Source organism: Anser cygnoides, chromosome 1 (assembly GCF_040182565.1).
Source record: "Anser cygnoides isolate HZ-2024a breed goose chromosome 1, Taihu_goose_T2T_genome, whole genome shotgun sequence".
Classification (NCBI taxonomy): Eukaryota; Metazoa; Chordata; class Aves; order Anseriformes; family Anatidae; genus Anser; species Anser cygnoides.
In genome coordinates, this window is record NC_089873.1 from 122,077,596 (window position 1) to 122,091,334 (window position 13,739).

The 13,739-nt window shown below is 36.2% G+C and overlaps 1 protein-coding gene across 2 annotated transcripts in view; it reads left to right on the forward strand.

Annotated features, from left to right (window-relative positions):
• LOC106042138 (cilia- and flagella-associated protein 47) overlaps window positions 1-10,912 on the forward strand; it is a 308,071-nt gene extending 297,159 nt beyond the window's left edge. Inside the window, exon 65 of one of the 2 annotated variants that reach the window (XM_066980338.1) lies at window positions 8,403-10,912. In XM_066980338.1, coding sequence (XP_066836439.1) covers window positions 8,403-8,612 — 210 coding nt within the window. In that variant the 3' untranslated portion in view covers window positions 8,613-10,912. The remainder of the gene's footprint in view (window positions 1-8,402) is intronic. The other variant, XM_066980347.1, reaches the window with a different exon arrangement.
• The last annotated feature ends 2,827 nt before the right edge of the window (window positions 10,913-13,739 follow it).

Sequence of the window (13,739 nt, forward strand, 5' to 3'; positions counted from 1 at the left end):
TGCTGGAACATGTTCAACTTGGTATCCAAGCTTCTTTTCTGCCAAGCTGCTTTCCAGCTGGGCAGCTCCCAGAATATACCGTTGCATGAGGCTGTTCCTTCTCAGGTGCAGGACATCACACTTCCTATTGCTGAATTTCATGAGGTTCCTGTCATCACATTTCTCAAGCTTGTTTAGGTCCCTCTGAATGACAGGATAGCCTGGTGTATCAGTTACTCCTCCCAGTTTTGTGTCATCCACAAACTTGCCAAGGCTACACTCTGCCCCCATCATCCAGATCATTAATGAAAATGATGAACAGGATTGGACCTAGTATTGACCTGTGGGTTACACTGCTATTTACTGGCTTCCAACTAAACTTTATGCCACTGGACATTACCATCTGGGTCTAACCATTCAACCAGTTTTTAATCCATCAGATTGTTTTCTCATCCACTCAACACCTCAACAGATTGTCCATGAGGATTTTACAGGAGACAGTGTTGAAAGCCCTCCTGAAATCTGGGTAGACAATATCCACTGCTTTGTTTTTATTTATTGAAGCAAAGCCATTTTGCCACAGATCATCAGGTTGGCTAAATATCACCTCCCCTTGGTGAATCCATGCTAGATACCCCCAGTCACCTTCTCGTATTTTATGTGCCTGGAAATGTTTCCCAGAATTAGTTGTTCCATCACTTTCCCAGGAATTGAGGTGAGGTTGACTGTCCTGTAGTTCACTGGGTACTCCTTCTCTCCCTTTCTGAAGATGTGAAATCATCATGAACGTGAAGATGAGAAGGCATTAAGTACCTCAGCTTATTCCTTGTCCTGTGTTACCAGGTCTGCTGCTGCAATCAGCAGTGGGCCCACACTTTCATGTTTTTTTGTTTGCTATTTATGTACTTGTTTATATCATGCTGCATTGTCCCTCCAGTACATATCAGGTTGGGTGAAGATCTTTTTGAATAACTAAAGCAAGATTTGTTTTTTCTTCTTACTTCTTCTTTATTTCACCTCTTCAGATACGCAGGTTTTATTTTGACTTTGCAGTAACCATGTCAAGTACTCTATGATAGTGCTATTTATTTATTTATTTATTTATTTATGATTCAGGTGGCAGTTAATTCTCTACCCTCACACTTTTTATAACAGTGTTATTAAAAAATAACAGTGTTATTTTTCTACTTAATTAACTGGTCAAGGTGGTCATACAAGGAGATATTGTAGCTTTCCAAGAACAAACGTAAACTGTGTTTTCTACTGTTCTGGTCCTTCAAGAGTAACCTTGTAGAGGACGTTGCGTTGATGGTCAAAGGAAGGACATGATACTATTTCTTCAAATTCTCCAGAATAATATTTTTATTACTATTATCATTTTTTCAGCAGTTCTTTTTCCTTGCCAGTGCTCAGAATTCCATGATACATTATGGACTTGAATAGGACACACTATTTAATTGTGAATAGTGACTCACTGCAGCCAGGTTTCCCACCCCTACACAGGTGCCCTTTTACTTGACTGCACGGACCTAACAGGTGCAGACTCTGATATGAGTTGGCACAGTAACAGAGGGTCCCCAACAACTTCAGTATAAGAAAATTCTCTTTCCAGTATTTTTTCATCCTAAGGATTGAAACAGCCTGAAACCAGCTTAGCATGAGGAAGCTCAACCTTGCATTTAAAAATTAACTCTGAAAGAAATCTCTTTCATCATTTTTTTTCTTCCCTTGGTTTCTTTAATTCCCTTAGTTTCAGATATAGATCAGAACCCCTGGGTCTATGGGACCTTTTACAAGGTTTTTCTTCCAAGCTACAAGAAATACTTAAGACTTCAAAGAAAATACTCTTCTAATTATTTATAGTTTCCTTCCATTTTTTAATTAGATATTATGGAAGACTGGAAGAACAAGGAAGGAGGAAGACATTGGTAGATGGCATTTTTTTATATGTTCCAGTGTTTTTTCAATCTGTTTTCCCCTTTACCAGATTCACTAAACAGGGAAAACAGATAAGAACAAGAGGAAGGGCAAAAGTAGGGAATCAGTGGAGGCCATGTCATTTGCTGGCAGCAAATGGCTGGTAAGTATTCAATTAACCTGCCCTGTTCTGCATGATGATGTAGTAAAGCAATCAAGAAGTAAAAAATTTATCTATGGAGTGGAAGGTAGTGGAAGGTAATGACATGAGACCTACCAAACCATATTGTTTATTGAATATAATGCATCTGCCGTCATACTGACTCTTTAGTGATCATTTATAAAATTAATACAAAATGAGAGTTAGCAAGTAAAACAAATCTTAAGCAAAGACTACATTAAAATACAAATAACTGAAGTCTTCTCAGTAACTTTGATAAGATCAGCTATGACTTTCTTCTTTTAATATGAGATTTGCTATAAATCTAGCACTTCTATACCCCATATATACCCTTTTCTAAGAGCTACAGATATGGAAATGTTACAACATTGTTGCACCCAAACAATTATTTTTTTTTCACCCTAAACTGATCATAAAGGAAAAAAATAGAGGCAGAAACTGTTCAGCAGCACACATAAAAGTTTGGTTTAATTTCATTATGTATACACTGATTGTAATTGATCATTTTTTACCTGTCACCATTGCAATACAAATTAAGGTCCAGGGAGGACAGGATGCACTGTCTGTAATTTCCTGTGTCTTAGCTTACTGGAGGTCTTGCAAATCTTGTTTGAACTTTCCTGAATTAACACTGTTTGAAAGACAACTGGAATATCATTTACCTTAAAATTCCTGATACTCACTTTGCAACATTTATCTCCCTCCCAACACAAATTTCTCTGGCAATTAATTAGTATGTAACTGAGTAGCACCGCCAGCCTACAGTGAATACATATGGATGGTCTATGTTCTGCAAATTAATCCTATGAATCATGAACCATCTGTAAGAATGGGCTGAATACTAAAAAATATACTTTTGCGTAAATTATTTGGTGACTGCTAACAGTATTTGCTGAATAAATTATTTCATGAACATTATTCAGTCAGCTATCAAGACAGTTGAATAACTTACTTGAATAACATACAATACAAAGTAAAAATTGGTAGCATATGTCTGATTTTTTATTCTTCAAGATATTTATCAAAGAAATGTGGTTCTGCAGTTGGCCATTACTCCAAACAGGTGAACCAAATTATTGTTTTCTTCAGGCTTAAATTGGATTATAGCTGTCAGGACTTTCTAGATATTGATAAGAGGAAGTCATTAGTTTCAACATCCAAACTTCCCTCAGACTGTCAGGGACGTTTAGAATGTGGTGTGGTCTTTCTTCTGAAGTTGTGTAATCTGTAGTATCAGCACAACTCTGAAATAGGCCAAGAGATGCAGGGACCCAATGATTTGTAAATACCTAAGTTATTATTATTACATACATCATAACAGAGACTGTCTTTTGTGTTTCTACTCAATACTTTTGTCTTTAGACTTTGTTTGTTAGTACTGGTGCTAGCATTATAATTGTTGCAAATTTGGTGTAATAATCAGCACTGCCATAAGCACAGGAAAAGTTTGGAAAATTCTGACCCATTTCTTAGGCAAGCAAATGCAGCTCGTAAGTCAAATATAGTCATATACAGAAGACCTCTCAAAGTCTTTGACCCCTCTCTGTCACTCCGGAAAAGTCTGATACTTGATCCTTCTTTCTCTGTCACTGAAACATATCTGACCTGGAAAGCAGCTTGAAGGCACTTCCACTGATTCTGAACTTGGTGGACTCACTCTTGTTGCAGTTTTCATATTGATTAAAGCAGTCATTGTAGGCTTTATCCTGAAAGAAAATACTTATGACTTGAGTAGCATTTGAAAACCTAATGTTTTGCCCTTGGAAATTAAATATTCTAGTTAAACAGACATGGGTGTCCAAATTTTTCCAAAAATTACTGAGTTCTAGGTGGTCTTGTAGCACTAACCTATGTTGGCAGTTACAGTAACTATTTTCCATTTGTGTAACACCTGTTACCACTTTAGCAGAATGCATTGAACTACAAACTGAGGTTTTCCTTTCAGTAAATAAGTACATAACTGCACAATTTTTCCAGAAAAGCTGCCTCCAACTGTTTTGGATGACAGCAGATGATTTACAATAGATGGACTAGGTTGTTACAGATTTTTATTATTATTATTTTGGGTTCATCTTCATGGATCATATCTAAAGGGTTTATGTGATTATGCCCACAATGTTTTCCCCATTAAGCTCAATGAGTTTCCATCAGGTAAGGAGCAATTTCTCCTGCCACAGAACTGCACCTGATACAGGCTACACCAGCACTTGAATAAACAGCTTTTTCACAGAATCACAGAGTCAAAGATTGGTTGAGGTTAGAAGGAAACTCCAGAGGTGATCTGGTCCAACATCTCTGCTCAAGCAGGGCCACCTGCAACAGGTTGCTCAGGACCATGTCCAGGCAGCTTTTGAAGATCTCCAAAAAGAGAAGCTCCACAACCTCTCTGGGTAATCAGTATTGCATCACCCATACAGCACAGAAGTGTTTCCTGGTGTTCAGGCAGAGCCTCCTGTGCTTCAGTTTGTGCCCAGTGCCTCTTGTCCTGGCACTGGGCACCACTGAAAAGAGCCTGGGTCTGTCTCCGTTGTGCCATCCCTCAGGTATTAATGGACAGTGAACAGATCACACCCAAATCTTCCTTCTCTGGGCTGAACAGTCTCAGCTCTCTCCTCAAGGGAGAGGTAATCCAATCCCTCAATCATCTTTGTAGCCCTCTATTGGACTCTTTTCTGTATGCTCATGTCTCTCGTGTACTGGAAAGACCCAGAACTGGACACAGTACTCCAGGTGCAACTTCACCAATATTGAGTAGAGCAGAAGGATCTCTCTTGACCTGCTGGTGATACTTTGCCTAGTGCAGCCAAGAATACCATTAGTCTTCATAGAGGCAAGGGCACACTGCTGTTCAACTTGGTGTCTACCAAGATTCTTAGGTCCTTTGCAGAGCTTTTTTCCAGCTGGGTGGCCCCCAGGAGGTACTGGTGCCCAGAGTTGTTCCTCCCCAGGTGCAGGACTTTGCACTTCTCCTTGTTGAACCTTTTTTACAAAGCAAAGCCATAAACTTTTTTTTTTTTTTCTTAACCCCCACAAAATATACAATATAGAGCATTTGTACAGCAAACAGGCAATTAACAATAGGTTCTTACTGCCCAGAAGTCCATATTGTTTGATGTTAACAATAAGTGAAATTGAGAGGTGACATAGCCCACCAGTTTTGCTTAAATCCTGCTTCAAACAGTTAAGAAAACTGTAGAAAATAAAGTTATATGTGTGGATTTCACGAACAAAAAAGATTTTTCGTAACTTGATACTCAGTTAAAATCTTTGGCTGAAACAATTGACGGATCTTTTCTCTGACCTTGAAGTGATCAATGAGTCATGCACACAGTGTATATGACCCTGAGGTTAAATTTTCTTTAAACTAAATTGTTAATCTGACATACTAAATAAAGATAAACCTTTTCATCTTGTACTGGAGTTAATAAGACAATTAGCTAACTCTGGAGAGAGATTTACATTTCTTAAAAGACAATATTATCTTTGGACAGAAGATACTGATGTTGGTCCACATCACACCTGCTTTTGCTGGCATTTATCTTTAATGGCCGTGAAGTTAGTAGATCACTGAACAGTATTAAATAAGGTTTAGAATAATGATGAGCTAATATGTCTGTTTTACACAGGAATAATATTCAATTTAAATTAGATTTTGATTTCAGCAGAAGAGTAATGAAAGTTTAAAAAATTATGCATGCATGGTGAATTATCTATTAAGATCTTACGCTTACTAACCTTTATTAGAATACAGTAATTCATTCAGATGACATTATGAAAAATCAGTACCACCAGTTTTAAAGTACAGGGTTTAAAAATATTGCTTTTAAAAGACACAGCAGAAAAGTTGCCTATTCTTTCAATATAAGTACAGAACAGTATATATTCCATTACCAAAATACTGGCTAAAACCAGTTATGAAATAAGCAGCAGAATTAGAGATTCATATGGTGATGACATTTAAAGATTGTACCTGTATGCAGCCTATATGTGAAATATTGTAAACACTGTATAAATGCATAGAAGAGCACAAAGCCTGTGTCAAAAGGTTTACAGTTTAATGACCTGGAACTTCTTCCTTTTGAATAGTTGCAACATGAATGAAAAACTGCTTGCAACAATATCCATTAAGTGTACTTTAGCAATGACAGGGTAATCATTAGAACAGTAGGAAGCAGCATACGAAAGATAACAAAGGTAAACATCACCAAAGCAAACATTTTCAATGGCAAATATAATACCGATATTTAACAAAACAACAGAACAAGAACAAAATCAGAGAGCTACTTTAACATGCATTTTATTCTCTTCAATATGTTATTATGATATGACTAAAGAAACGTTGAGATGGAGAAGGTTCACTGCTCTTCCCCATGTCCTATGTAGTTCTTTACCTAGACCATAGCTAATTGACAGAATACAGTAAGTAAGTTGTTAGATAAATCAACACGCTATACTTTGGAGATGGTTGATGGCATCTATGCTATGTGATTTTTTTTTTTTTTTTGTGAGGAGCAATTGGTAATTAGTATGGATACTGTTGCTGCTCTCTATAGGCCTAATCTGCTTGGGGACAAGCAGAACTGTCAGACTGGAAAGAGCAAATGGGCCACAAAGCCAGCTGTGTTGGAAGGCATGCTGTTAACTAAGTGCTTGAGTGGAAGACTCTTTGAGCTTTAAGGTTGACTCTTGCATTAATTTCCAGATTGGTTGAGGGTGTACTCAGCCTTTCTGACCCTTTGTTTCCTTGGGTGAAAGTGACACTGATCTTAGGTGTAATGGTTATATCTACCAATGATTGTTCTAAGGATTATGTTTGTATTAAGTGAGAGATGTATTACATAAATTACAACAGTTGTATTAAATCTTTGTGACTTGGAGCAGGAAAGAAAGGTGATCCTGCAAGCCTTGACTCTAGTTCAATGCAGCATGATGCAAAAGTGTAGTGCCAAAAAAAACCTGCTGTAGAACCAAAAGTAGCGTGGCTGTGCAGTTGCAGTGCTGTGCAAAATATGGAAAAGTATATCTTGGGAATTTGGAAATATCATGCATTTAACACGACTTTGCTGCTTTGATGCTACAAAGTCATGGAGTCTGGTATGTTCTGTGTACTGTGCACATATGTATTATGTATATGCATTATGTTACATGTTCTGCATAAAAAAAAAATCACTTGAATGAATAAATTTAAATGGACCTACATCATCCCATGCTTTTTCACTTGATGTTCCCCACGAGTGCCTTGTAAGTGAAAATGTCCCAAACAGAAAACCTGGAATTGCCAGTTGCGGAGTGCAAATAGATGGCAATGTATGTGTCAAGTGGGCATGTAACACTTTCTCTTTGTATGGTACAAAGCTGGACATAATGACACAGCATTTGAAGTCTTTGGGATTTTGTCATTTCGTTGTTTTGTTTTGTTCTTAAGAGAAAAGGAGAATGGAAAATGAAAGATCTATGAATAGACCTTCTAGGAAGGATAATGCTAGGCTTGGAATAAAGACCTGCTTTCCAGAATTAAAGTGATAAATCTTGAAAGAAAAATGACTTAAGAATCTGCAATAGTTACATATGGGGTTTTAGCAACCAAAATTCTGCTTCAGAGAACAAATGAAACATGGGAGATAGGCAACAGTACAGCCTTCGTATACATAAAATAATACTCCTTAAGTAAACATAGATGGGAAATGTATTAAGAATAAGAATCGCGTACTCAGTAAGAATCAAGTACTCAGGCATTACAAGACATGACATAGAAACATATGCTCCATTCCTACAGACCAGTTATAAACAGAAGGCAAATGCAGAGTGTCATTTTCAATTCACATAAATATTCTTCAAACTGGAGATTTCAACATACGTTGCAATTCTCTTATGTGTACTTAGAGCCCTTTTCTCTTTTTTATTTTTCCATTATTTTAATGCAAAGATTTCACCATTTGATAATACTATTATTACCAACACCTGAGTTGCAATTAAGTCACACAGTATATATATACCTGAGACATTTATATTGTACTGTGGAATAATTACCTTTGAACAACATACAGAGCTATGGGGTTTACTAAATAAAAAAGGAATTTTAGATCAGCTGGGATGATAAATTATTTTTCTTTGTTGGGTCTGAGTCTGCATTCATATGGTTAAACATGATTTTTAGTCTCTGTGTTCCAGGACAGTGATTCTCATTCTCTGTTATTCCAATACCTTATGTGGAAAAGGATAAATATCTTTTGAAATCAATGTAGCACGGTAAATCACTGTCAAAAATTTTCAAGGTATTTGGTCACTGATTATATTTTATCATGTCTCTGTTCTTTATTTTCAGACTCAATCAATGCAGTGGACATACGAAATCAATGGCCTGCCTCCACAGACCACACCACCTACAAGGCCAGCAAAAGTAGTTTCTACGAGCGGTTACATAAGATCAGCCACAGTTCGACAGCGAAATTTCGTACGTGAAAATCTGAAGCTTACAACCACTGGGGTGTCCTCACCAATCAAGGGGGCACCTTTAGTCCTGAGGAAAAAATAGAGAAAAGAGAAAGCTGTGTTGTGGTTTTTTGTTTGTTTGTTTGTTTTGGGGAGGGTGGGGGGACACATGAAGTGGATACCTTTGTCAAATAAACTCTGCAAATACAAAGATGTGTTTTTTATATATTTTTAAAGCAGATATGATATGCATTGGTGGTATGCTTTATGTGGAGGACCCAGAGTGTCTCAACTCTAATAATGTTTTTTTCTATCAGGGATTTTAGTTGTGTACCTAGTGGTTCATGTATTTCATACAGATGTCAGCAAATTTTAGTAAGGAAAAAGGATTGAGTTGAAAAAGTATACATGGAAATTTGGGAATTTGAGTTAATGCTTTGCTTTAGAAGGAATGTTAGTTTAGTAAGGCTTTGATAGGAAGCCATAAAGAACGTTCTGTGTGTTGTTCAGTATATTACTTGCACACAAACCAAGCAGGCAAACTAATCCCTGATGTCTTTCATGATCAAATGCTTACCCAAATTTTGCAATACTTTGCTAAGGTGCAGGTTTACGTATCACATGTCCAGAGCTTGAATGTCTTTAGATTCACTTGCTTTGGAAAACGTCATTAATTTTGACATTTCTGCTTTGTCTAAAATAATTTTGTCCTGAGTTATTCATCACATAACACTTCAAATTCTTAGGTTATTACACATAATATAGAATAAAAATAAAATGTCCTCCTTCCGTATTGATGTGCTGTGTAAATTTTAGAGTGCTTTAGAGTATTGGAGTATTGAAATATAGAAGGCTATGAAAAGCCAGTGAGGACTGCAGCAAAATTTTACTTTTTTTTGCTAAAATAAACAAACCAGAGATGCCATTCATATTGTGCTTCCATTTCCATTCTTCTCGTTCACAGTTGACATATGGGTGTTCAGGCTTTCTTTGCTATTGATGTCATTAGAAAGTTAGATCTATGCAATCATGCTTTGTAAGATCACTGTATGGATAACTCCCACTGTTTTTTTTTTTTTTTTTTATCTTTGAGATTGTTTTTGCTGACTTTACTAACAGAATGTGAATTGTATTTGTGCCTTTATTTTAATGGCAGAATATCCTTTAACAAAAAGATAGCTTGGCACAGAGTAAGTGCTTTCTTGGCACAAATACAGAATGAGCATCATTGCTCAGGAATGGGGAGCCTGAGAACAACCTATGTAGGTCAGTGTAAATGAGCACCAATAAAACCATTTTACCGCTATGTGCTTGAGGATTTTGTTTATGCCACACATTTTAGAGAAGCTATTACAGAAAATGTTGGGAACATATAAAACAGTGATGGCACTGTTTAGTCTCTGCTTTTTAATGCAGTGTGCCCCGCTTTGATCAGAAAACAGATAATCTGAACCAAGAATAAAATTTCCCTTACAAATTCAGTACACAACACATGAAAGATACTGTCCATAGTGATATTTGGTATATTTATAGAAAACATTAAGAAGCTCTTGTAACATTTATCTTATATGTGGCTGGGAACACAAGTACATCTAGATTTCATAGGAGAGCTCTATCTACGTGTGTAATTGAATCAAGTGTTTCTATTGACTGTAAGAAATGAGAATTTATGGATCAGAAATATGCAGTGGATTCACAACTGATTATTGGTCACAGTGTTCAAGAATAATTTCAGTGACAACTTTTCTTTGTTAAAGCTTTGTTTTCCTGTTTTTGCTTTTTAAAAGGTTTTCTTTCTCATTTGAAATCACAGCTTTTTGCGAGATGCTCAAAGCTTTATAATTCTATCAGATAGACGGTGGCATATAGGTTAATCACTCAGTTAAGTGTTTCTCACTTCAAAAAATTTATTTCACAGTTAACTTACCTGCATTTTCTGTTACATCTAGTAGATTTTCAAATTCTCTCATACATTCAAAAGTTAAAAAATCCATAGACAAATATTTATGCAGTGACATCTGAAGTGCACTGTAAAAGGTGAAGTTTAGTGATATTGTTTATCTCAGAAGGGAAGCATCAGCTGTGATTTCTGAACCAGGTTACAGACTTTTCCAGTGTATACAAGCTCATTTATGAGTTATGCAAAATATGCCATAATCATTTGAATCTTTACCTTTTTTAAATAAAGGCGTTACCTTTTCTTATTTTTACAGAGTTTAAACTGAACTAAAATATTTTTTCCTGTATCAAGGACATACTTGCAAAGGTGATTTAAATAAGGACCATTGTATGTGTGTGCTTGTAAGATCCACAACGTTTTACATATTATCCACATACTTTTATATATTCCATTGACTATATACACTCTATTAAAAATAAATTCTTTTACATCATGACTTCATCCTTTGCATTTCTACTGGTGATATGATTGCATTCTTTATATTGCAAAAGCTAATTCTAAGTTTGCATATCTTTTAAAAAGTACTTTCTAAGAGCAGCACTGGAAGATTTCCAGAATGATCAGTTTTATTAGTTTCTTGCTCCCTCTATTTTTTAAGTTTTATATTTTAATTTATTTTACTAGAATTACTAGGCCATAATTGTAAATTGTAGAGTTTGAAGTCATTGAAAGAAAGAATTGGTATGAGAAAGAATTATCAAATGATGCTTTTGTTATTTAAACTTGGAGACTTAACTCCAAAGCTTTTGGACTTTCAGAACTTAAGAACAGCAGGGCAAGATGCTCACCGTCACCCCACACCTAAAAAATGTGATCTGCAGAAGATCTTAACTACTGAAGATCAGTCTAAGGACAACTGTTGCAGTTAGGGTTCAGATCATAAATCAATCAATAAATAAAGCAGTACAAATGATTTAGCTTATAAGTAATTCTAAATTACCATTTATTATAATAAACTTCTTACAAGGAAATGGAAGAAAATAAATACAGCCTCAAGGTTATAGTTTGTAAAGAAGCACTCACAACGTTTTCTGTGTCCTTATCCTATACTACCAGAAATACACTACCACTACCAGAAATTGGAAGAGAAAAAATTTACCTTTGTTTCTCTACATTAGAGCACCCTTAAAGATCCTTTTCTCCTGAAAAGAATAAAAAATTAGTATCTCCCTTCACATCAACCTATTCGCAGGTACAGCAGAGTCTCAGGGAAACAGAGCTTGCTGATTAACATTGGAAATAAAAGCTCTTCATTTCTAATAGTTAATTTTGACTAGAGATCTAAAAGTACTTGTGCTGACTCTACTTATGTATTTTCATATATATAAATATCAAATTCACAAAATAAAACAGTTTTCCCCAGTCAATATGACACTTCAGGCCTATGTCTTAATCATAGAGTTACGTGACAAGCATGAGTCAGCTGTGCATCTGCTTGTTAATGGCTTAGAAGAAATACCGGTTGGCTAATCAGTGTAGTCACCACCTGTTTCTTTATATTTCTCCCCCACTTGTCTCTTTATATCTGTCTATAATGATTCATCTTTCTGAATAACTAAAAAAAAAAAAAATAAAAAGGATGAAAACCATGTCAAGCAACATTACTGTGTAGAGTAGAACTTGTTACTCTGGAATGGGGTCTTATATTTACATTTCTTACTAAAATACTGTGCAGCCTTTGATATTGTTCCCAACTATTGAGTTGGTTATCTGTTTTTCTGGGACATGCAGGGACAATCTGCACTGGTGGGTTGCAGGACCAGCAATCAAGCTTCAAATTGTCTGATGTTTGGCTGAACTTTATTTGGCAGAAGACCACACAGAAGAATGAAGGAGAATATGGAAGTGTTTTTAGGATGCCTGCCACTAGCAGCTCTGCTTGGTGTAGGTTTTCCTGCTGCATAACTCATAAGATTTTGATTGCTTGTTATACTCATGTCTGACTAGCCATGGTATCAATGATACTCTAAGACTTTTTTTATACCTGATCTCACTAGTTATAAGGGTTTTAGATTATCAAACTTATCCTTCAAGAATAATAAGAGCTGAACATTATCTCCCGTGTCAGTGCAGATTTTGTCTGAGTCAGGAGAATTGAGAGAGAAAGGCTGCTTTAAGTACAGAAAGTTATCATGATCAGGTAAAGAGCCCACTGGGATATGGGGCCATATACATTTCTACTGCTAGCTACAAGGAAAAGATTTATTTTAAGACAACTCTTTGGGACCAAATTCAGGGTAGCAGAGGACTTAATGCTGAACCAACAATGGTCCTACTTGAACAAAATAACACAGCAGCAGCCAAAAGAGCATGCACTTTTTTTTCCTCTTTGATCCCCCACCCAGGCTATCTAAAGAAACAGAAACTTCTAACTCCCTCCCGCAGATAGCTAACAGCAGAAAAAGATAAAAATCTATATTAATAAATATTCTCTGGAGGAAGGCTGAGTATTTAGAGTAAGAAAGAAAATCCCTAGCTTTGCCTTATTGTTTATTTGCTTGTGAGATGTTTAATAATTTCATTTCTCCCTGCAGTGACTGCTCATTCCAAAATAAATGACTGAACATCGCCTTACTGCTGACACAGATCACGGTTTGTTGCTGATGGAATGTTAACTGCTTTTTAAGTAACTCTGAATAAACCTGCTGATCCATAGAAGATTCATCTAAAAAGGAATCCAATTCATCTACTGGCTTTTCTGCTTCCACTGACATGAAACATATTCTTCCACATTTTACTTTATTGCAGTTGTTGTGATCCTGATAATGTTATATTTCCTGTGGTAGGATACTTTACATTTTGAGACAATGGCATGGTGACAATGTGGTGAGGTCACAGCAGGGCATGGGATGTCAAGGTCACAGCATGGAAGTCCATCCAAAAAGCATTGATTGGTGGCTAGAAAAATAAAGGGAAAGACATGAGGCAAGGAGAATCTTTGATTATTTTTCCTTTAGTGTAAGATTTAACTCTTCTCTGCAAAGCATCTTGTTTCTTGTGTTAAAGAAAAGAAAGGAAAAAAAAATATTTTCAGCAAGAAAGACAGTTTTCCAGAACAGGAAAACCTGATACATTACTGCTAACATTACTGCTCATCCCATACATCATATGAGCAAATACTACCAGGTCAAACTGGCACAAATCTACATGACAGCAGGAAATCACATGCACAGCAAAGGAAGAAGCAACAAAGCATACTTGGGATCCAGTATTTAATATATTGGACACACCTTTGATTGGTTAGTATCAATGGAGAAAACAAACCACAAG